Source organism: Myotis myotis, unplaced genomic scaffold (assembly GCF_014108235.1).
Source record: "Myotis myotis isolate mMyoMyo1 unplaced genomic scaffold, mMyoMyo1.p scaffold_m19_p_24, whole genome shotgun sequence".
Classification (NCBI taxonomy): Eukaryota; Metazoa; Chordata; class Mammalia; order Chiroptera; family Vespertilionidae; genus Myotis; species Myotis myotis.
The window spans coordinates 3,536,553-3,560,926 of record NW_023416329.1 but is presented as its reverse complement, the minus strand read 5'-3'; the positions used below and the strand labels follow the sequence as shown (position 1 = coordinate 3,560,926).

The 24,374-nt window shown below is 37.9% G+C and overlaps 1 protein-coding gene across 3 annotated transcripts in view; it reads left to right on the top strand.

The window, feature by feature from the left end:
* PTPN20 (protein tyrosine phosphatase non-receptor type 20) overlaps window positions 1–24,374 on the top strand; it is a 183,727-nt gene that overhangs the window by 83,383 nt on the left and 75,970 nt on the right. For all 3 annotated transcript variants that reach the window (XM_036356047.1, XM_036356049.1, XM_036356048.1), the window contains one exon: window positions 19,357–19,460. In XM_036356047.1, coding sequence (XP_036211940.1) covers window positions 19,456–19,460 — 5 coding nt within the window. In that variant the 5' untranslated portion in view covers window positions 19,357–19,455. The remainder of the gene's footprint in view (window positions 1–19,356; window positions 19,461–24,374) is intronic.

The window sequence follows — 24,374 nt, the reverse complement described above, 5'->3', positions numbered from 1 at the left end:
CAGTGGCAGGGGGCTTCTTCCTGCTTTCCCTTTCGCCTCCCTGCATTGTGCCTACATATGCAAATTAACCGCCATCTTGTTGGCAGTTAATTTGCATATAGCCCTGATTAGCCAATGAAAAGGGTAGCGCCGTACGCCAATTACCATTTTTCTCTTTTATTAGTGTAGATGGGTGCTGGATTTTGTTGAATGCTTTTTCTGCATCTATTGATATGATCATGTGATTTTTGTCTTTCATTTTGTTTATGTGCTGTATCACAATTAATTTGTGGATATTGTACTAAGCTTGCATCCCTGGAATAAATCCCAGTAATAATGTTGTATGTTCTTTTTAGTGTATTGATGGATCTGATTTGCTAATATTTTGTTGAGGATTTTTTTTTAATTTTTTTTTATTGCTTAAAGTATTACAAAGAGTATTACATATGTCTCCTTTTTTCTCCCCCGCCCTTGACAATCCCCTGGCCTCCCCTACCCCCCGTGTCTTATGTCCATTGGTTATGCTTATATGCATGCATACAAGTCCTTTGGTTGATCTCTTACCCACCCGCCTCCTGCCCTCCCACCCTCCCCGGCCTTCCTGCTGTAGTTTGACAGTCTGTTCGAGGCAGCTCTGCCTCTGTATCTATTTTTGTTCATAAGTTTATAATGGTCTTTATTATCCAGAAATGAGTGAGATCATGTGGTATTTTTCCTTCATTGACTGGCTTATTTCACTTAGCATAATGCTCTCCAGTTCCATCCATGCTGTTGCAAATGGTAAGAGTTCCTTCTTTTTTACAGCAGCATAGTATTCCATCGTGTAGATGTACCACAGTTTTCTAATCCATTCATCTACAGATGGGCACTTAGGCTGTTTCCAGATCTTAGCTATGGTGAATTGTGCTGCTATGAACATAGGGGTGCATATATCCTTTCTGATTGGTGTTTCTGGTTTCTTGGGATATATTCCTAGAAGTGGGATCACAGGGTCAAATGGGAGTTCCATTTGTAGTTTTTTGAGGAAACTCCATACTGTCTTCCATAGTGGCTACACCAGTCTGCATTCCCATCATCAGTGCACAAGTGTTCCTTTTTCTCCACATCCTCTCCAGCACTTGTCATTTGTTGATTTGTTGATGATAGCCATTCTGACAGGTGTGAGATGTACCTCATTGTTGTTTTGTTTGTTGAGGATTTTAACATCTATGTTCATCAGTGATACTGGCCTGTAATTCTCTTTCTTTGTAGTGTCTTTATCTGATTTGGGAATTAGGATAATGCTGGCCTCATAAAAAGAGCTTGAGAATCTTGACTTTTCTGGAATAGTTTGAGAAGAGTAAGTGTTAATTCTTCTTTGAATGTTTGGTAAAACTTTCCTATAAATCCATCTGGTTCTAGACTTTTGTTCATTGGCAATTTTTTGATTACTGACTCAATTTCATTAGTTGTTATTAGCTTACTTAGGTTTTCTGATTCTTCCTGATTCAGTTTTGGGATATTGTATGTTTTTAGGGATTTGTCCATTTCATCTACATTGTCCAGCTTGTTGGCATATAGTTGCTCATTTTTCATATAGTTTCTTACAGTTCTGTATATTTCTGTGGTGTCAGTTGTTATATTGCCTCTTTCATTTCTGATTTTATTTATTTGGGTCCTCTTTGTTTTTTTGTTTTGTTTTTGTTTTGTTTTGTTTTGTTTAGTCTGGCTACAGGTTTATTAATCTTGTTTATCATTGTTTGTCATTGAAGTTGTGTATTGTTTTCTTTTAAATCTCTGTCATTCATTTTAATTCTGATCTTTATTATTTCATTCCTTCTACTTACTCTGGGCTTTCCTTGTTCTCTTTCTAATTATTTAAGTGGTAGGGTTAGATAGTTTATTAGAAATTTTTCTTGTTTTTTTTTTTGAGGTAGGCCTGTAAGCGTTATAAACTTACCTCTCAGGACTTTTTTCGCTGTGTTCCATAGATTGTAGGTTGTTGTGTGTTGATTTTCATTTGTTTTCAGGAAGCTTTTTATTTCTTCCTTGTTCTCATTAGTAACCCATTCATTGTTGAATAACATCCTATTTAGTCTTCATGTGTTTGAATATTTTTGAGTGTTTTTATTATAGTGGATTTCTAGTTTCATGCCATTTTGATCTAAGAAGTTACCTGATATCATTTTAATCTTCTTAACTTGTAGGGACTTAGTTTGTGTCCTAACATGTGGTCTGTCTTTGAGAATGACTCATGTGCACTTGAGAAGAATGTATATTCTGTAGCTTTAGGGTGAAATGTTCTAGTAAATGTCAATTTTTTCCTCTGATCTAGGGTGTCATTTAAGTTCTCTTTTTCCTTGTTGATTTTTTCAGTTGCTGCTTGTGGGAGCCTGGCCAGCCCTCTCGTGCCTCTGTACTTCCTACCAGTCTTGATGTGGCTTCCTTTTTATGTCCTTGGTTATAAGGGTCCTATACAACTAGTCTTTAGTTGGTTAGTCAAGATGATTTTTCTGTATTTTAGTTGTAAATTCAGTTTGGTCCTGAGAGAATGTCAGTCTTACTCTGCCATCATCTTGGAATCTCACATTGTGGTTTTAATTTTGATTTCTGTATTAAATTGTGAAGTTGAGCACTTTTTAATATGAGTATTAGGTACTTGGATGTCCTCCCTTATCTGTTATTTTATGTTTTTTTTTTAAATTTTTTTCAAATATTTTTTCTATTGAGTCGTCTGATTTTCATTGTAGAAGCTTTTTTATATCCTTTATATGAGTCTACCTGTATTATAGCATATATATATTGCAAATGTCTTTTTTCATTCTTAGGTTTGCCTTTTTTACTTTACTTTCTTAATAACAGCTTTTTAAAAATTTTAATTTTTTTATTGTTGATACTATTGCAGATGTCACTCCTATCCCCCTCTATTTGGTCACCTCAACCCCAACCTTCTTCCCTACTTTCCTTCTTCCCTCACCACACTATTATCTGTGTCTATGGGCTATGTATATATGTTCTTTCTTAATTTTAATCGAGTTCAGTTTTTCAATATTTTCTTTTATGGCTAAAATTTATTTTAGAAATATTTATTTTTTCAGGGTCATTAAGATAGTCTCATATCTTTTCTAAAACTTTATTATTGCCCTAACCGGTTTGGTTCAGTGGATAGAGCGTTGGCCTGCAGACTTAAGGGTCCCGGGTTCAAGGGCATATACCCTGGTTGCGGGCACATCCCCAGTGGGGGGTGTGCAGGAGGCAGCTGATTGATGTTTCTCTCACATCGATGTTTTTAACTCTCTATCTCTCTCCCTTCCTCTCTGTAAAAAAATTAATAAAATATATAATAAATAAATAAATAAATAAATAAATAAATAAATAAATAAATAAAACTTTTAAAATTTAGATCAATGGTCCTTCTGAAATTGAGTTTTGACCATGAGTATCTAATTGAACCAACAAGAAGTACTGAAAGACTATTTTTAAATATGTTCATGACAAGTACTGATATTCTTTTCTTCTAATATTTTATCTTTTTGTTAGCAAGGTAATTATGGCATTTAAAATCTTTTGAGAAGTATTCTCTCTTTTATTTCATGGAATCATTTGTTTAGATTTGGCATAATTTCTAGGTTGTAATTTTAATGATGTGTAGGATGTGTGCATGGTTGCAAACTATCTCCCCACAGAATGCTTATTAATTTCCAGAGAGAATAAAATACAACATAAAATAATTTTATAGGAGAGGAATTGAACAATACCTTGAATAAGTGGTCAAAATTAACATCACCAACAGGTTGAGATAGATAGTGTAAACTTTTAGATGTGAAACCCTGAGAAAGGAATATCACCTATGCAGTATTATAGTTGAGAATGAATAATCTGAATTTAAATTCAAACTGAAATAAGGAGCTTTCTATTAAAAACAAACAAACAAACAAACAAACAAACAAACAAAAAACAGTGGGACAGAGGAACAATATTCTATTAAAATGCTGATGTCCAAAAAATTATTTTTGAAGAAATTTATTTCTCTGAATTGTTAATGTTATTAGTATAATGTTAATAACATTTTCTTATTATCCTTTTAAGGTCTTTTGGATCTGTAGTGATGCCTCCTCTTTTATTTCCCAGGCAATGCAAACCAAAGTACCTTTTAATTCCATTTTCTTCACCAAATTCCTCTAATTTGTATGCCATCTATACATCCTTTTTAAGAGTCTCATGCTCTACTGACTGAGCTAGCCGGGCGCGGTATATACATCCTTTTTAAATTCCATATATTTGATGTTATAATTATTGTTCACTGTCAAAATTGAAGTAGCTTGACCTACATATTTACCATTTTTGCTTTCTGTTTATGTCTTTTGACATCTTTGCTCTTTCATGTGAGATTTTTTGTTGTTGTTCTGCTTGAAAATACTTCAGTATTTTCTTTAGTTTAGGTCTGCTGCTTTTGAGGTGTCTCAGATTTGAATATATATAACCTTTGTACTTGTAGAATATATTCCGTTGGCATAAAATTCTAATTTGGCAGCTATTTTATTTCAGCAGTTTCTAATGGTTTCATTGCTATTGAAAAGTCAGCTTCAGTCTAATTATTGCTTCTTTAAAGATAATTGGTCTTTTTCAGGGGAAATATCTCAGTCTTTACCTGTTCACATGTTATTTCTGTCTTGTCTCTCTCCTGAGACTCAAGTTTTATCTATGTTGGACCTTCTTACTATGTTTTCTATTTCTTCCCCTCTCTTATTTGTTTTCCATTTTTTTGTCATTCCATGTTCCTTCTGACTTTCCAGTTACTTTTTTTTTCAGCTGTATGCAGTTTGCTATTGAATACACCATTGATGTCTTAGTTTCAGTTGTTAATTTTAAAATATTATCCTTAATATTGGGTTCCTTTTCAAAAACAGAAGTTTTTTCATTTAGTTCCTAAAGATTTCAATTTGTCTTTTATGCCTTAACCATAGGACTTTTAGAGTCTTTAATTGTTAATGTCAGTATCTGGAACTCCTTTGTCTGTTTCTATTATCTGTTAGTTCTCTGGCTTCAGTGTTGAGAATATATTGGATTGATGGATAGTAAGAGTGGAAATAGGCTTAAGAGGCTGTGGCAGTAATCAAAACTAATAGTGGTAGCTTGGACAATGGTACTGGCACTGGACAATGAAAGGGGCCAGAACAGCAAGGTTGATGATGAACACACTTCAGAGACAAGTGAGAGATATATGTAAAAGATTATTAAGTTCTCAAACTGCATAACTACATATTGGTGGCATTATCTTTCACTGAAGAAAGAATTGAAAAGGTTCAATTTTTGTTAGTGGGGATGGGTAATTGTTTAGGAAATATTATGAAAGTTATTAGCTCAAATTTGGTTATAATAAAGTTGAGATAATTGTGAGAGATCTAAGGGGAGGTATGTAGTAAGAAGTTTTCTTGCAAGAAATAGTTGACGTGTGTCAGAGATCTGCATTTATGATTTATATGTGTATACATATATTTGAAGACTTGGGTATGGATTACGTTATCTGGGGAAATATTGTACATGTTGAGGAGAGAATAATTCTTAGAATTAAAACATTTTTATTTTTTTAAATTTTGTTTTATTGCTTAAAGTATTACAAAGAGTAGTACATATGTCTTCATTCCTCCCCCCCCCCCCCCCCGACCTTCCCCTGGCCTTCCCTAACCCCCAGTATCTTGTGTTATGCTTATATGCATGGATACAAGTCCTTCGGTTGATATCTTACCTCCCTGCACAACCCTTTCCAGCCTTCCCGCTGTAGTTTGACAGTCTGTTCGATGCTACAGAGGCAGAGAATTAAAACATTTAATATTTAGGTAGAGGTAGAAGATCTGGCAAAGGTGATAAGAATGAATATGGGATGATAGGAGAAAAAAGGAGTGGTGTTCCCTGGAAGCCAAGATGAGACTTTCAATAGGGAGGTGGTGATCAACAACCCGACATGCTTTGGAGAGTCAAACCTTGGTTCTTGAACATCTCCCTTCTCGAACAATTTGGTTCTCCACCAGGTTGTTCACAGAACAACTGTCTCAGTTGTTGGACAAAACTTTGGTTCTCGACCTTACATACTGATACTGTATCTATATCATCAGTCATGAGTCTCTCAGGAGAAAAAGAAGCAAATGCTCATGTATGAGTCAGTTTACCACTAAACCTTGCATTGTTAACATCTCAGGAAATTTGTGCTATGAATATTTTCATGGTTTTTTCTTTTTTTTTGCTTTTGTTGCTTCTTCTTATTAAATACATACAGTAAGTAAATATGGGTCCTATGAAGGTTATTGATAGCAGCAATGAGAAGAGGAAAGTTGTGAGAACAATGATAGAGCTTAAAAATAAATAATTGCTAAGTATGATAGAGGTGCATCTGTGTCTGATCTGGCTACTGAGTATGGCATGGTGAAATTCATGATTAGCACAATTTTAAAACATAATGAGGAATCAGGATGTGATATTGCTAAGGGTGTGAAAGTCCTCACTAAACAACAATTACAGGCAATTGAGAAAAGATAAAATGGAATCATTTGGGGGTTTGGAATGGTTAATTCAATTTACATTATTTCTAATTGGAAAAATGATTTTTTTTTAAGGAACAGCTTCTAGAGCATCCTCTGGAACAAATTAAGTTAGAGAACCAATCTTCCACTGTATAAGGAAAGTAAGACATTTAAAAAATCCAGTTGGATTTAGTGACACTGAAATCATTGGTAACTTTGGAGAGAAACATAAACATTTTATTGCTGGGTTTTAGCCAGAATCCAGATTTGAGTGGGGTGAAGAGTAAAGTGGGAGGTGATCAAAAGAAGACAGTAAACAGTGGAGACAACTCTTTCAAGAAATTCTTCTAAGAAGAGAGAAATGGGTGATATCTGGAGCAGGTTGTGAGGATGAAGGAATATTTTCTAAAATGACTGAGACCTATTATGTAAGAGGGAGAAGTTGAATAGATGAGAAAGAGAAAGGGCATGGTAGAGCTAGGGATCTAAAGCCTAAATAGAAGGAATGGCTCCTTGTTACCACACTATGAAAAGAACATCAGGTATGCAGAAGTGGTGGATTGGTCTGTTATACAGCAAGAAGACAAGAGAATTCTACCTGATGGCTTTAATTATTCTGTGCAGTGCAGGCCAGTCATCAGCCTAGTGAGAGTGAGACGCAGATGGAAATGTTAGAGGTTTATGAGAATAGGGAAGAATTGATATAAACTTCAGAAGGTGTAGGACAGTAATTGAAAAAAACCAAATCCACTAAACCACATTCACAGACCATTAGAAGTTGATGTATATTGGTCAGGACTAGGTACAGTTGTGAATAGCCAAAAAACTAAAACATCAACGGCTTTAAAAGCTGTCAGTTTATTTATCACCTATGTAAAAGTCTGAGGTAGACAGTCCAGGCCTAGAATCATGGCTCTGCTCCAAGACGTTTTTATTGTTTGTTTTTTATTGCATTTATTTGACATATAACATTGAGTAAATTTAGGGTATACAGCATTTTAATTTGAGATCAATGTACCAAATCACTACAACATGATTACCATTGTAGTGATATTTAGCACCTCTATCACATTACATAATTATTCTTTCTTTTTAGTGGTTAGAATAATTAAGGTCTAGTAGTGTCTTAGCAAGTTTGATGATTATAGTATAATATTGTTGTCTGTATTTATCATACTGTGCATAAGATCTCTATGGCTTGTTTACTACTTGTTGCAAGTTTGTACCCTTAAACAATATCTTTCGTATTCCCCCAAGAAGTTTTAGGACTCAGACTACTTCTAGTTTTCCACTAAACAACCTCAAAATGTTGTCCCCATGGTTCAAATGAGGCAGTAGCCGTTTACAATTTCAAGAAACATGATAGAAGCAGAGGACAAGAAGGATTGAAGAGGATAAAAGGTTCTTTTAAGGAATCTTCCTGGAAATTGATATATGATATTTCTACTTCTATTCCATTAGCCAGATATTAGTCACATGGCCTTGCATTAAGTGCAAGGAAGGCTGGGAATATTTGCTTTATTCTAGATAGCCATGTGCAGCCTAAGTAAAACTCTGAATAGAATGATATATTGGGATAACAAATTGTTCCTGCCAAAGTGATTATTAATTTTGAATGAATTTATTTTGTCCTGTAAATTTTTGCTTGGTACAAGGTACAAGAAAAGTAGGTTGATAAATTCATTCAGTATTGAGGTTTGGCCAAGTGAGTAATGAAAAGAAGCAAGGTAATGAATTTGTTTCAGGTTAAAGCAAACAAATAAACACCAAGACCAAGGAAACAAACACTGACTCCTTAGAAATAAAAATAAAATAAAATAAAATGAAATTCTCCCATGTAACAAGTAGGTAGGTAAAGTACCCTAAACAATTTTGAAAATAGTGAAAATAAGAATCCTACGTATGTGATATAGTTTAAGTGATACTCAGTGGTAAATCTGTATTCTTAAATGCTTTTACTAATAAATAAGAAAGAAAATAAATGAACTAACTGTACCCCTTATTGTTAACATTTTTTTTCATATTTTATTTGAACTTCACCATCCCTTTCCCCTCCTCCCCCCGCCCCCGGCATATATGTTCTCTTTCTGTTTCAGAATCCAGTCCAGGATATTACATTGCATTTAGTTTGTATGTCTTCCCTGTCTCTTCTGGTCTGTGACAGTTCTCAGTCTCTCCTTGTTTTTCTTGACCTTGACAGGCTGAGGAGAAGTGTCTAGGTATTCTATAGAATGGCTCGCAATCTAGGTTTGATGTTTTTCTTACTATTAGCCTGGAGTTATGGGTTTGGGGAGGAATATCACAGAAGTGAAGTGCCCTCTGGTCATATGTTAAGGGGCCTATGATAATATTATCCTTCATTAGTTGGTTAAGGTGGTGTTTGCCAGTGTTTGTTTTTCTGCTGTAAACTTATTTTGCTTCCCTTTCCTTACTCCTGTCTTTGGAAGTGAGTCACTAAGTATAGTTCACTCTCATGTGGAGAAGGGAGGCAAAATTAAGCTCTACCTCCTAGAAGATGAAATATATATACACTATTTGGGATTATTCTATAAAGAATATTTCTCTCTTCTCCCTACTTATTTATTTATCCAATGATTTGTGTGGACTTACGTATATTTATCTTATACATTGTATTGTAATTTAGTTGTTATGTTATTTACTTGATAACATAAAGGAACCTTCCTGGAAGCTGATATATGATATTTCTACTTCTATCCCATTGGCCAGAGATTAGTCACATGGCCATTCTTAAGTGCAAGGAAAGCTGGGAATATTTTCTTTACTCTAGATAGCCATGTGCACAGCTTAAATAAAACTCTGAAGAGAATGACACATTGGGATAACAAGTTGTGCCTGCCAAAGTGATTATTAATTTTGAATGAATTTATTTTGTCCTGTCAATTTTTGCTTGGGGACAAGGTACAAGAAAAGAAGGTTGATGAATTCATTTAATGTTGGGAGCTCTTTAAGATTGACTCCTTTGACATACCCCATCCTTTTGTATTTTTCAGCACTACATTACTTAATTGCATTACAAGATACTCCAGGCTTATGTTGCATTTTCCCTGTCCCAGCCCTATATTCAGCCATTTCTCTAAAGGGCTTTGCTTTCTTTTATTGGAGAACTAGTGGCATAGTGCATGAAATTTGTGCACAAGAGGGGGGTGTCCCTCAGCCCGGCCTGCACCCTCTCCAATCTGGGACCCCTTGGGGGATGTCCGACTGCCAGGTTAGGCCTGATCCCTGGGCCTAAACTGGCAGTCAGACATCCCTCTCACAATCTGGGACCACTAGCTCCTAACTGCTTGCCTGCCTGCCTGATTGCCCCTTTCTACTTCTGCCTGCCAGCCTGATTGCCCCGTAACCGCTCCCCTGCCATCCTGATTGATGCCTAACTGCTCCTCTGCTGGCCCAATTGCCCCCAACTGCCCTCCTCTGCCAGGCTGATCATCCACAACTGCCCTCCCCTGCCGGTCCTATCGCCCACAGCTGCCCTCCCCTGCCGCGCCCCACCTCCTCTGCCAGGACCCGCCTCCTCCATGCCATGTGGAGCTGTGGGACCCCCAGGCCTCACCTCGTGGAGTGGCCGCTGGGCCCGGCCCCCGCTGTGCATGTGGCCATCTTGTGGCAGCCATCTTGTGATGACATCATGTGCGAGGGCCACCTAGGCTTTTATTAGTATATACTAGAGGCCCGGTGCACAGTGCACTCGGGGGGGAGGGGGGGTTCCTCAGCCCAGCCTGTGCCCTCTCGCAGTCTGGGACCCCTCGGGAGATAACGACCTGCTGGCTTAGGCCTGCTCCCGGGTGGCAGAGGGCAGGCCCAATCCCTAGGTGCAGCCCTTGGTCGGGCTCAGAGCAGGGCTGATTGGGGAGTTGAGGCACCACCCCCTGTCATGCACAGAGCAGGGCGGATTGGGAGGTTGCGATGCCACCCTCAGTCACGCTCAGGGTAGGGCCGATTGGGGGGTTGGGGCACCGCCCCCTGTCACACTCAAGGCAGGGTAAATGGGGAGGTTGCGGCGCCACCCCCTGTCACGCACAGAGCAGGGCCAATCAGGGGTTTGGGGTGCTGCCCCGTGTCACTCACAGAGCAGGGCCCATCAGGGAGGTTGGGGCTCTGTACCCTGTCACGCACAGAGCAGGGTCGATCAGGGGGTTGGGGAGCTCCCCCCTGTCATGCACAGAGCAGGGCCCATCAGGAGGTTGGGGAGCTCCCCCCTGTCACAGAGTAGGGCCGATAGGGGAATTGGGGCACTGCCCCTGTCACACACAGAGCAGGGCAGATCAGGGGGTTGGGGTGCCGCCACTGTCCCACTCGGGCAGGGCCAATGGGGAGGTTATGGCTCTACCCTATCACACACAGAGCAGGGCCAATCAGGGGGTTGGGGCACTGAACCCTGTCACACACAGAGCGCTGGGTGATCAGGGGGTTGCAGAGCTCCCCCCTATCAGGCACAGAACAGGGCTGATCAGGGGGTTGGGGTGCCTTCCCCTATCAGGAACAGAGCAGGGCAGATAGGGAGGTTGTGGCCCCACTCCCTGTCACACACAGAGCTGCAGGGTGATCAGGGGGTTTGGGCACTGCCCCCTGTCATGCTGATCCCGGTGCCGGGAGGCCTCGTGGCTCCGCTGATCCCGGTGCTGGGAGTCATATTACCCTTTTACTATATAGAATAGAGGCCTGGTGCACGGGTGGGGGCCAGCCGGTTTGCCCTTAAGGGTGTCCTGGATCAGGGTGGGGGTCCCGCTTAGGTGCCTGGCTAGCCTGGATGAGGGGATGATGGCTGTTTGCAGCTGGTCATATATACCCTTCAGGGTGGGTGTCCCCACTGGGTGCCTGGCCAGTCTGGGTGAGGGGCTGAGGGCTGTTTTCAGGCTGGCGGGTGACTGAAGCTCCCAACGGCTCCTTTCTTTCTTTCTTTTTTTTTATTCTGGGCCAGCTTTAGCTCTGAGGTTTGGCTCCAGCTCTTAGACCTCGGCTGCTGAAAGCAGGTATCTGGTTTGTTTGGGTTCTATATTCGAAACACTGTTTCAACTCCAGCTCTGAGATCCCGGTGGGCTGATAGCAGGTTTCTGGGGTTTTGTTTAGCTTCTATATTTGTAACAATGTTTCAAACTGCAAGCTCAGAGGCCGGCAGCGGCAGGTGGGTAACGTTGGAGTCCTCTGTCACTGAAGCAAGCAAGCCTCATGTTCGCTTCAAGCTTCCTGGCTGCCGGACGCCATCTTGGCTGGCAGTTAATTTGAATATCGCCCTGATTAGCCAATGGGAAGGGTAGCGGAGGTATGGCTAATTACCATGTTTCTCTTTTATTAGATAGGATAGTATTTAGAAACTAAGATCTGGGTATTGGGCATGTTTTTGCTATTATAATTTCATTGTTCCTAGGCTTTGGATATTTCTTTTTAATATGTTGAAAAGTAATCACATAGTTTAATGGAATAAATATTTCTTGAAAATCATGTAAGAAGATAACGAATTCTGGAAACTAACAGAAGTAACCAGTACATTAAATGCTGAACCTGTGTCAAGCACTCTACTGAATGAATGCTTCATGCCCAGGCTGACCGGCAGGTCCTGAGTGATGGATGAATGATTACTCTGATACACATCTGTGAAAGAGAGGCTAAGGGGCTGTTTTGCTTTAGGAACAAATAGCGCTGTTCACCTGCCTCCTTAGGCTTTTACTGGAACAACAGCTTGAACTAAAATTAACCTCTAGATACAATCAGCAGGGTAAGTATTGCTTGAGAAAGCACCTGCATCTGTAGTGTCTTTCAAACAAGGACCTTTTGAAGTCTAAACATAAAGATTTTAGTAAAACACCTGGGGGCTCAGACTTATTTGGAAAAGTCAAGGCAGAGTCTGCTGCCTTCAGCAAGGTCCCCCAGAAGCCTCTGACTTTTCAGAGAATCCTCCTTACAGACATTACAACCAAGTCCCATGCTTCCCCACAGCTTTACCTTTAATACCCCATTTAATAGTAACATCCTTGTGTCATAGGCACTGTTAGTATTTCTGTTCTATAGATGATGAAAGTGAGACATAGAGAGATTAGGGAACTTAACCAACACGATGCCACACATAAATGACAGAACTGCAATCAAAGAGGTGAAATGAAAGTATGAAATTACAGTATGACCACTGGAAATGATTATGTCTAAAAACCAAGAGAAAGGTTCAGAAAAATTGTTTGAGTTGATCAAACAGTAAATTTTGAGGAGACTGAATTTATCCTTCATGCTTTTTGTGTACTAAGATGTATTTGCGTAACTTCAAATTACAGATACTTTCTCCTATTTATTTTTACAGTTTTCTAGCTTGCCGGGAGCCGGTCCATGCTTGCTGTTTCAAGGGACCTGGCATATATGGCATACTGTTCTTAATATGTTTGCTCACCTTCTTGGCACTATGTGTTTTAACCAAGGTCTCTGAGAAAGGTTGTTTCCCCAGGTAGGGATTTTCCCCTGAAGTTAGGGAGGGAATAAAACCTCTTAACTAAGTGCCAGGTGGGTAATTAATCACTTTAACTATGAACAATCATGCTTAAGCTACATAATCTTTACTCCCTGGAATGGAGATAAGAAACGCCCTAACCTTTGGAATAGAGATTGATAGGACTGGAATCAACTGGTATAAATACAGATGTAACAAGTCAGAACTTAGAAGACAAAACCTACACACAGAACTTAGAAGACAGAACCTACACAGACAGAAGAACTTCGCTGGAGAGAACATGGCAAAAGATCCTGGACTGAACCTGACTACAGAAATTGGCAAGAGAACCTGACTAGAACCTGGTGACTGAACCTGGCTGGAGAACCTGGACAGAACCTGGCTGGAGAACCTAGCGAGGGAACATGGCTACAGAACCTGGCTGGGGAACCTAGCAAGAGAACATGGACACAGAACCTGGCTGGAGATCCTAAGCAGAACCTCTCTGGAGATCCAGACCAGAACTTGGCTGGAGATCCTGGCTGGAGATCCTGGCTAGGCTGCTGATCAACTGAACACTGTCTCCGTGTCCTTCCTTCTTCACCGACTCCGTCTACGCCTTTGGGGACCCCTGGACCCGCTGGGGTTGGACCCCAGCACTAGCTTTGGCTATTACATTTAGATCTGTGATTTATTTTGTTTCTTTTCTTAATGGTGTGAATATAACAATTGTGGTTCTTTTTATTTCATGTGGATATCCAGTTATTCTAGCATTACCTTTCAAACATCTGTATTTTCTCCATTAAAAAATCTAGGCATCTTTTCTAAAATCAATTGAATAAATATGTGTAGAATTATATCTGGAAAAATTATTCTGTTCCATTGATCTATTCTTATTCCAGTGTCATAGCATCTTGATTAATATAACTCTGTAATAAGTCTAGAACTCAAGTGGTATAAGCCCCCAGTGTTATTTTTTTACAAAATTGTTGTTGGTATTATAGGCCCTTTTGCAGTTCATATACATTTTAGAACTAGCTTATCTGTTTCTAAAAAAAAAAAAAAAAAAAAAAAAAATCCTGAAGGAATTTTGATTAAGATGACATTGAATCTATAGATCAATGTGAGGAGATTTGATGTTCTAACAATACTAGAGGCCCTGTGCATGGATTCATGCACCAGTGGGGTCGCTAGGACTGGCCTGCACCCTCTTGCAATCCGGGACTCCTTGGGGGGATGTAGGAGAGCTGGTTTCAGCACGATCCCTGCAGGCCAGGCTGAGGGACCCCACCCGTGCACAAATCGGTGTACCGGGCCTCTAGTATGCATATAAGATCTTTGGTTAGTCTCTTCCTGTCCTTCCCTTCTCTCCTCCCCGCTTCTCTCTGAGATTCATCAGTCTGTTCCATATTTCCATGCCTGTGGTTTCTGCTCCTGCATTGAGTGTCTGCCCCTGGTGGTCAGTGCACATCATAGTTACCGATCAGCCGGTCGAATGGTCGGTCAGTCACTTAGGCTTTTATATATATAGATTAAGCCTTCCAATATAAAGACAATATGTAACTCTCCCTTTATTTAGATATTTCTTGTTTATTCAGGTTTTTATTTTTTAATTTTTAAAATTAAAATTTTTCTTTAATTTATTTTTCTTCAACACCATTTATTCCCCTCATGACCTCTTCCATCTCTTCACAATCACCACAATAATCCTTTCTAATTTTCAGTGTTAGGTTTTTTGCATTATTAAATTTTTTAATTTTAATTTAGATTATAGGTTTATTTACAAGTATTTAGACTTTTTGCATTATTAAATTTTAATTTTAGATTTTTCCCTGCTAACATACAGTAATACAATGAAGAGTTTTATACTTTTTTCTTTAGCAATAATTTTTTCTTTTCATTCTTGCTTCACATTACTGGCTAATACTATCTTAGTGAAATGTTGGAAAAATGTGGTAAGAGCAGACATGTTTAACTTGTTCCAGACCTTTGGGGGAATACTTCAGCTTTTAATTCTTAAATATGTTGTTAGTCATAGGTTTCATGCAGATGTCCTTTATCTACAGGAGAGGATTCCCTTTAGTTTGTGAGGTTTTTGTGTTTTTTTAATGGGAATTGCATTTTCTCATTTTTACATCTGTTGAAGATGATCATATATATATATACATATATATATGTGTATATATATATATATATATATATATATATATATTTAAGTATAGTATTATATTGAATAACACTGATTAACCTTCAAGTCTTAACCAACTTTACATTCTTGGATGAGCCCTATTTGGTCATGATGTACTGTCATTTTCATATATTTATGGATTTGGTTTGCTGACAATTTTAAAGGATTTTTGCATGTTTATCCATGAGAGGATGTTGATCTGTAGTTTTCTTCTAGTATGTTTGATACTGTATCAAAATAGTTGTTAGGAATGGAAATATGTTCTCCCAAAATTCATATGAAGTGCTGATCTCAATGTGACTACCTTTAAAGAGGTTATTAAGGATAAGTAACTTCTTAACAGCAGGGACATAATGTAATAGGACTAGTGTCCTTATAAGAAGAGGAAAAGACATGGTGGGTGTGCATGCACAAGGGAAAGGCCACATGAGAAGCAACCATCTAAAAGCCAACACAGGGGAGTTTTACCAAACATTCAAAGAACTGAAACCTATCCTCCTCAGACTATTCGAAAAAATACAAGAGGAAGGCACACTTCCAAGCTCTTTCTTTTAGGACAGCATTCCCCTAATCCCAAAACAGATAAAGACATTACAAAGAAAGAGAATTACAGGCCAATATCCATGATGAACATAGATGCTAACATCCTCGACAAAATTCTAGAAAATCGGGCCCTGACTGGTTTGGCTCAGTGGATAGAGCGTCGGCCTGCGGACTGAAGGGTCCCAGGTTCGATTCCGGTCAAGGGCATGTACCTTGGTTGTGGGCACATCCCCAGTTGGGGGTGTGCAGGAGGCAGCTGATCGATGTTTCTCTCTCATCGATGTTTCTAACTCTCTATCCCTCTCCCTTCCTCTCTGTAAAAAATCAATAAAATATATTTAAAAAAAAATTCTAGCAAATTGGACCCAGCATTACATTAGAAAGATCATACACCACAACCAAGTGAGATTTATTCTGAGGATGCAATATCCACAAATCAATAAATGTCATATATCACATAAACAAATTGAGAAACAAAAATCACATAATCATACCAATTGATGCAGAAAAAGCATTTGACAAAATCCAACATCCTTTCTTGATAAAAACTCTCAGCAAAGTGGGAATAGAGGGATCATACCTCAACATAATAAAAGCCTTATATGATAAACATACAGCCAACATCATACTCAATGGGCAAAAACTAAAACAATTTGCCCTAACAATCAGAACAAGTCAGGATACCCACTTTTACTACTCCTATTCGACATAGTACTGGGAGTGCTAGCCATAGTGATCAGACAAGAAGAAGAAATAAAAGGCATCTAAATTGGAAAAGAAGAAGTAAAACTGTTGGTTTCACAGATGACATGATATTGTACATAGGAAACCCTAAAGACTCCATAAAAAACTAAACTAGACTTAATAAATGAATTTGGCAATGCAGAAGGTTACAAAATTAACACCAAGAAATCTATGGTCTTTTTATACACCAATAATGAACTCACAGAAAAAGTAACTATAAAAACAATCCCATTTACTATTGCAACAAAAAACATTAAGATACCTAGGGATAAACTTAACTAAGGACGTAAAAAGACCTGTACTTGGAAAATTACAGGACATTGAAAAAAGAGATAGAAGAAGACATAAACAAATGGAAGAATATACTGTGTTCATGGATTGGTAGAATCAACATCATTAAAATATCCATACTGCCCAAGGCAATCTATAGATTCAATGTAATCCCAATTAAAATACCAATGGCATATTTCACAGACCAAGAACAAACTCTCAAAAATTCATATGGAGACCCCAAATAGCCACAGCCATTGGAGAAAGAAAAACAAAGTTGAAGGGATCACAATACCAGATATCAAGCTGTATTACAAAGTCACTGTTCTCAAAACTGCCTGGTACTGGCACAAGAACAGACATATAGACCAATGGAACAGAACAGAGAAACCAGAAATTGACCCAAGCCATTATGCTCAATATTTGACAAAGGAGGCAAGAGCATACAATGGAGTCAAGATAGTCTCTTCAATAAATGGTGCTGGGAAAATTGGACAGATACATGCAAAAAAAACAACAACAAACAAAAAAATGAAACTAGACCACCAATTACACCATACACAAAAATAAACTCAAAATGGATAAAGGACTTAAACCTAAGATGGGAAACCATAAAAATCTTAGAGGAATTCATAGGCAGCAAAATAGCAGACATATGTTGTTGCAATATCTTTACCAATACACATCCCAGGGCAATAGAAACTAAGGGGAAAATAAACAAATGGGATTACATCAAAATAAAAAGCTTCTGCACAGCAAAAGAAATCATCAACAAAACAATAAGAGAGCCCAGTGCATGGGAGAACATATTTGCCAATATTATCACCGATAAGGGTTTAATCTCCAACATTTACAGGGAACTCATACAACTTAACAAAAGGAAGATAAACAATCCAGCCAAAAAATGGGCAAAGGACCTAAATAGACACTTTTTGAAAGTAGACATACAGAAAGCCAAGAGACATATGAAAACATGCTCAAAGTCACTAATCATCCAAGAGATACAAATTAAAATGACAATGAGGTACCATCTCACACCTGTCAGAATGGCTACATCAACAAATCAACAAACAACAAGTGCTGGCTAGGAAGTGGAGAAAGAGGAACCCTCGTGCACTGCTGGTGGAATGCAGACTGGTGCAGCCACCGTGGAAAACGGTATGGAGTTTCCTCAAAAAATTACAAATGGAACTCCCATTTGACCCAGTGATCCCACTTCTAGGAATATATCCCAAGAAAACAGAAACACCAATCAGAAAGGATATATGCACCCCTTTGTTCATAACAGTGCAATTTACAATAGCTAAGATTTAGAAACAGCCTAAGTGCCCATCAGCAGATGAGTGGATTAAAAAACAGTGGTACATCTACACAATACTACCTGCTATAAAAAAGAAAGAACTCTAACAATTAGCATCAGCATGGGTGGACCTAGAGAGTATTATGCTGAGCGAAATAAGCCAGTAGGAGAAAGATAAATATCATATGATCTCACTCATTTGTGGAATATAATAAACAACATAAACTGGTGAATAAAAATAGATCCAGAGACACAGAAGTATCAAGCAGACTGTCAAACCTCAGAGGGAAAAAAGAGGGTGGGAGGGTGGTGGTAAAAGATCAACCAAAGGACTTGTATGCATGCATATATGCATAACCAATGGACTCAGACACTAGCAGGGTGAGGGCCTGTGCTGGGAGTTGGGAGTGTCCAGGGAGAGGTCAGTGGTGGAAAAAGGAGACATTTGCAATACTTTAAATGATAAAGAATTTAAATTTAAAAAAAAAATAAGTAAAAGCCAAGGATAAGTTCCTCAGGAGAAACCAAACCTCCCGGCACCTTGATCTTGCATTTCCAACCTTCAGAACCGTAGTCTTTCATTGACATTTCTTAATATATATATTTATAAAAATGTATATGTTATAATAGTTTATAATTCCTATTTGATTTCCTTTTAAACACATGCAAGAATGTACTTTTTAGTGTTCAAAGTATTTACTATATTTTTATTGATTTTGTAATATGCTGTTACAACATTTCTAAATTATAATATTTAAGGCTGCCATCATATGGGAAACAGTAGTCTGTAAGATCAGAGAAAAATCTCTCTCTGGGCTTCTATCTGGAAGATTCTGTGCAGAAGAATTAACAGGGTAATTGGCAACACTCTTGTAATACAACCAGCAATGGGTTTTGTAGGGATGACTCATATTGTGTTTTTCAATAAAGACTATAACAACTTTCTATATACATTTACATATTGCTAATTTATTCATTAATAATAATACAAAACATTATTTAAGTATGTGAGACGTATGTAACATTTTTTATCTAAGAAGTAGACTCTGAAACAGAATTCTTCAATAGATTATAATGCATACTTTTTGTAGGGTGTATATATTTAGGACTTACCTAAAGAATACGTTCTTGAATAATATAGAAGTAGGAACAAAGGGACTCCTCAAAAATAAATTTCCTGAGGATAATCCTAGAAGAAGGGTCATGTTTGCTATGTTAGTTTTTCAAAGCAGGGAGAAAAGTGATTATAACCTAGGAGTTAAAGATGAAATAAATCTAAAATAGGAAAGGTAGTTGTAAATTCCCTTCACCCAGCTTGACTTTTCTCATTCAGACTCAGTCTTCCTTTCTGTGTAACCCTTTGCATTTGATCAATTTTTTCCTTCTCTTTGTTCAGGAAAAGGTCAGCAGGAAGGTGCCTCTACCACAGAAGACCTGAATTCCTGGATGCATTTGCCCTCATCCAGTCAGGAAACGGCACATAGATCAGTGACTAATGAGGTAAAACTAGAAAAAGAGGCACCTCTGATAATTAATTGTGGCTGGTACCCCAAATCACTGACTAAGCTCGCTAAGAAATGGGTTTAAAAGAGTGGGACTTTTTCAAACTCTAAAGAAAACTCTTTTAGATGCTGTCCTGGAAATTTTAATTATTTGGGTATCTATTTCATTTTGTTAGTAACAGATACAAAATAAATTTCACATAAAATTTGAAGCAATTTTAAATATATTGATGATGAAATTTTAATTGATAGAGAAAGTGTGGCACAGTGTCTCCAATCTATGGTGGTAAAAAATCTGGGGCAAAAACTCTCACCTTGATATATTACCTTCCTTGTGGAGATACCACCAGGTTTAGAGTAAAAATAGGAAAATTTTCATCTTGTGGGTGCCTTGCAATTTTCTCTTACCTCACTCATCTACTGGAGCTTTAGGACTTCCATCATGGTGCGGTCCTCATAGTCACTTCTTGTAAATTCCAGCATGAATAGAGATAAAAATCAGTATTAAGAATAAGCACTGCTTCCCTTACTTTCCAATTGGCTTCCACCTCCACTCAGGGATGACAGTTGTGCTGCTTCTTTGAAAAACAATTTCGAAGATTGGTAGATTTTTGTGTGACATGTCAGGTGGCCTTATCAATGGCACCAGTGCATCTCTCACCAGCAGTGTCTGACTCTTAGTGTGCTGCTGGGCTGTCAGCCCACTGTTGATACTTTTCTCTGATCTGAATGGCAATTTGGAAGTGAATAATTTCACAGAATATCCTGAGTAGATCCTTTGTATAACTGCAATCTACAGCTGAGTATATTTTATTCATTCATTCATTCATTCATTCATTCATTCTTTTTACTTATCTAAAGTGAGTTTTGATATACTTTAAAGTTTCATTTTAGAAAAGAGATCTTAGTACACTTCTGCATGGCTTTCAGAGTATGTTGGGAAAATCAGCTGATTTTTTTAAAATCAGAATTTATTTGCTTTTTTAATATTTCACAAAAAATGAAATAGCCACTTGATGGCCTTTCAATTGTGATGATGTTCCTAGGAATTGTATAGATGTGTAGATGTTAAATTTGGAAGGTAGACTAAGATTTTTTATTTATTTTAGAGTGAAGAAACTAAGTCCTAGAGAGAACTGAAATGATTCATCTGTGACATACAGCTCTTCATTATGGAGAAAAGCCTAGAAACCAGGCTACTATCTTATAGAATTATCTTGTTTTCATAAAATCCTTGGCATATGCAGTGCAGAAAAGCTAACTCAGCCTGCTCAGAAACATTTGTCTAGTCTAGCCTTTTCTCTAATTTGACATTAATTTGATTTGGTGAACAATTTATGAGAAGATCTGGCATCTTGTGCCTTCTTGACATTGTTATTAGCCAAGTCACATGTCATTCATCAGACGTATTAGAGTCCTAATGAGCCTTCAGTCTGAACTGCAGCCATCTAGAGCAGTTTGCTTCTTTGATAAATGTACTCAAGTTGATTTGAAGCATGACTTGAAATAAGTCTCGGGTTTAAATTGTGCTAGCACTTCTTACTCAGGTAATGTCACTTTCTTTGAGTAAATGAGTTGTATGCAAATGCCTTTTTAAATGTGCTGTGCTAGAGATAGGAGGGATCCTGTTGATGTGATAGCAACCACCTCACTTATCCTCTATCTCATCGCATTCACAATCTCCACATTTCTGTTTTAATTATTCAGAAATTAATTTTTAGGGATTTGTTTTATGAACTATTAATAAACTAGTTTTCAGGACTAAGTTAACTCTATAGAACTCATGTAATTTATTAGTCACCCATATAGTTTAATGAAAAGAAATCTTTGGGAAACATTTTTCCTTGATATTTTAAAGTAAAATGAAGAAAATACACAAAACAACACTAAGAAAAGAGAGCTGTTGTAACTATAGTAATAGCAGACAAAGAGACAAAAGCAAAAAGCATTAGGCATTACGAGGTCACTATGTAATACTGGAAGGGTTAGTTCACAAGGAAGATATAAAACTCTAAATTTATAAACACCTAATTACAGCTTCAGGATATATAAATTAATATTTAACAGAACTACAAGGAGAAATAATTAATAACTTTACTAGGATAGTAGACCATTTAAAAATATATCCTATCAGTAGATTAGACAATTAGTTAAGAGTGTAGAAATTACCAAAAAACAATTAGCAAGCTAGGTATAATAAACATAAATAGAACTAGTTTTTAAAATTAAAGAACACACATTCTTTTTAAGCATACAAAATTTATCAGATATCAAATCAAAATATCTCTCAGCAAATGTCAAATAATCTTATAGTACTGACTGTGGTCTCTGACATAAAGAAACTCAGTAAGAAGTCAACCACAAAAGGGTAAAATGTACATTTAAAATTTAAAAAGACATACTTCTAAACTCATGGGTCAAAGAAGAAATTACAAAGGATTTATAAAATGTTTAGACTGGAATAAATACAAAATTATAAGAAAACTTGTTTGCTCATTCATTATGCAGTGGTTAGCAAATATAATGGTATAATCTATATCATTACATTTACAATGGCACCAGCTAGTAAGTACATAGGAGTAAATATAAGGGAAGTTGAGAATTGCTGTTGAGAATGTCATAAAATATTATAATAGCTATATCATATAATGGATAATAAGACTTAATACAATAAAGATAACAGGTATCCTCAATTTAAACAATAATTTCATAATTTCAAAGCTTGTGTTGTGTGTTTGTTTGTGTGCATGTGATTTGATTGGCTGATTTAAAAACTTGGAAAAACATAAGACCAAGATTAGGTAAGACAGTATTAAGTAAGAAAGGAAAAGTGTGTATATGGTAGGAATGCTGGGTAGTTGTTTATATCTTTCCATTAATGTGCTTAGTTTTAAAATCTCTTTTGTTGGGTTCATGTTCTGGAATGATGGTTGTATATATGCCCACAAGAGGTATTCCAGGACTAGGAAGTTTTATGGAATCAATCAAAACACATACACCTGCAAGAGGGGAAAAGATTAATATGTTTTACAAAAATAAAAGTCACCAAATAACACTTCAAAAAGATGAAAAGACAGAACACAGGCTGTGGCTGGATATGCTGCTTGAGAAATAGAGAGACATGAGGTGAGGGTGGGAAATTAGGCAGCGTCCGTACCAGGGAAGGCTGCCCGGGAAGCTGGGCCTGCTCCTTCTGCTCAGGATGCTTCTTTGCGTTGCCCTTCCTAGTATTTTTTAGGTACATGGCTATTGTGTATCACCATACTCTGTCACTGCATTAACACTTATCACCAGCTGTAATTTTACATGCTTGCTGGTGTATTTCCTCTCTCCCCATGGGAATACGTAGCTCCACGGGGCAGGACACAAGCCTCTGTTGTTCAGTGTTTCATCAGGAGCATTTAGAACAGTGTATTCACATCATAGGCCCCCAGAAAAGAATCGTCAAATGAATAGATTAATTGAAACAGAATTGAGAGCCAAAATATTGATTACTGAATCTTAATTTTAATGACGTTTCCCCTTCCATTATATTCAGTTCTGTTTACTGGTGGGCTAGGTACTGTACCGGAGACTGCGAATGCTACAAGTGGCCTAAGGGCCATCAGGCAGTACTAACTCTCATGGCAGAGACATGCTTAGAATTACTGTATTAGATTACGCAAGTTCTAAAATAAAGATAAATACATTGTTGGGAATTTTATATTTACAATAAACTCAACACTCATTGTAAGAATTTCTGGGCTGAAGTCATAATCTTTTTTTTATTTTTTTTTTAAAGAAAAATGAAGCTTAACCCTGGCTAGTGTGGCTCAGTTGGTTGAGCATTAGCCCGTGCACCCAGAGGTTGCTGGTTTAATTCTTCATCAGGGCACTTGCCCAGGTTGTGGGCAGTGTTGTTCAGGAGGCAGCCAATTGATGTTTCTCTCTCCTTGTTTCTCTCTCTCCCCCTCTGTCTCTCTTTCTAAAAAATCAATGAAAAAATGCTATTTAAAAAGAAAGAAAAGAAATATGAACTTATTTTTTACTTACTTTGGAAAATAACTTGGGTGATTCAATAAAAATCACTTGTATATGCATAGTACTCTATAGTCTGTCTTGACAGATTGGAAAATATTTACTAGGGAGAGACACATTTCAAGTGATTTTCTAGGAGTAAAAATCATGTGATTATGGTTTGATTCTGTTATTTAAGATCTTATTTTTAAAACTATTAAAAAAATTTAAATTATAATTGACATACAATATTAAAATAGTTTTCAGGTGTACAACATAGTGATTAGACATTTATATACCTCACAAAGTGATCACCATGGTGTCACCATCTGACACCATGCATAGTTATTACTATACTAGAGGCCCAGTGCACAAAAATTTGTGCACTCGGGGGTTGTCCCTCAGCCCAGCCTGCGCCCATTCACAGTCCAGGACCCCTTGGGGGATGTCCACCTGTCAACTCAGGCCCACTTCCTAGGGGATCAGGCCTAAGCTTGCAGTCAGACATCCTTCTAGTAGCCAGGGAGCCCTTGGGGATATCCGACTAAAGGCTTAGGCCCCCAAGGGATCAGGTCTTAACCGTTAGTTGGACATTCTTAGTGCTGCCACGGAGGTGGGAGAGGCTCCTGGCACCACCACTGCGCTGGCCAGCCATGAGCCAGCTTCTGGCTGAGTGGCACTCCCCATATGGAAGTGCACTGACCACCAGGAGGCAGCTCCTGCATTGAGCACCTGCCCCCTGGTGGCAGTGCGCATCATAGCAACCGGTCATTCTGCTGTTCAGTCAATGTGCATATTAGCCTTTTATTATTAGTAGTAGTAGTAGCCCGGTGCACAAAATTCGTGCACTGGGGTGGGCGGTGGGGGAAGGGGCCCCTCAGTCTGGCCTTCACCCTCTCCAATCTGAGACCCCTCA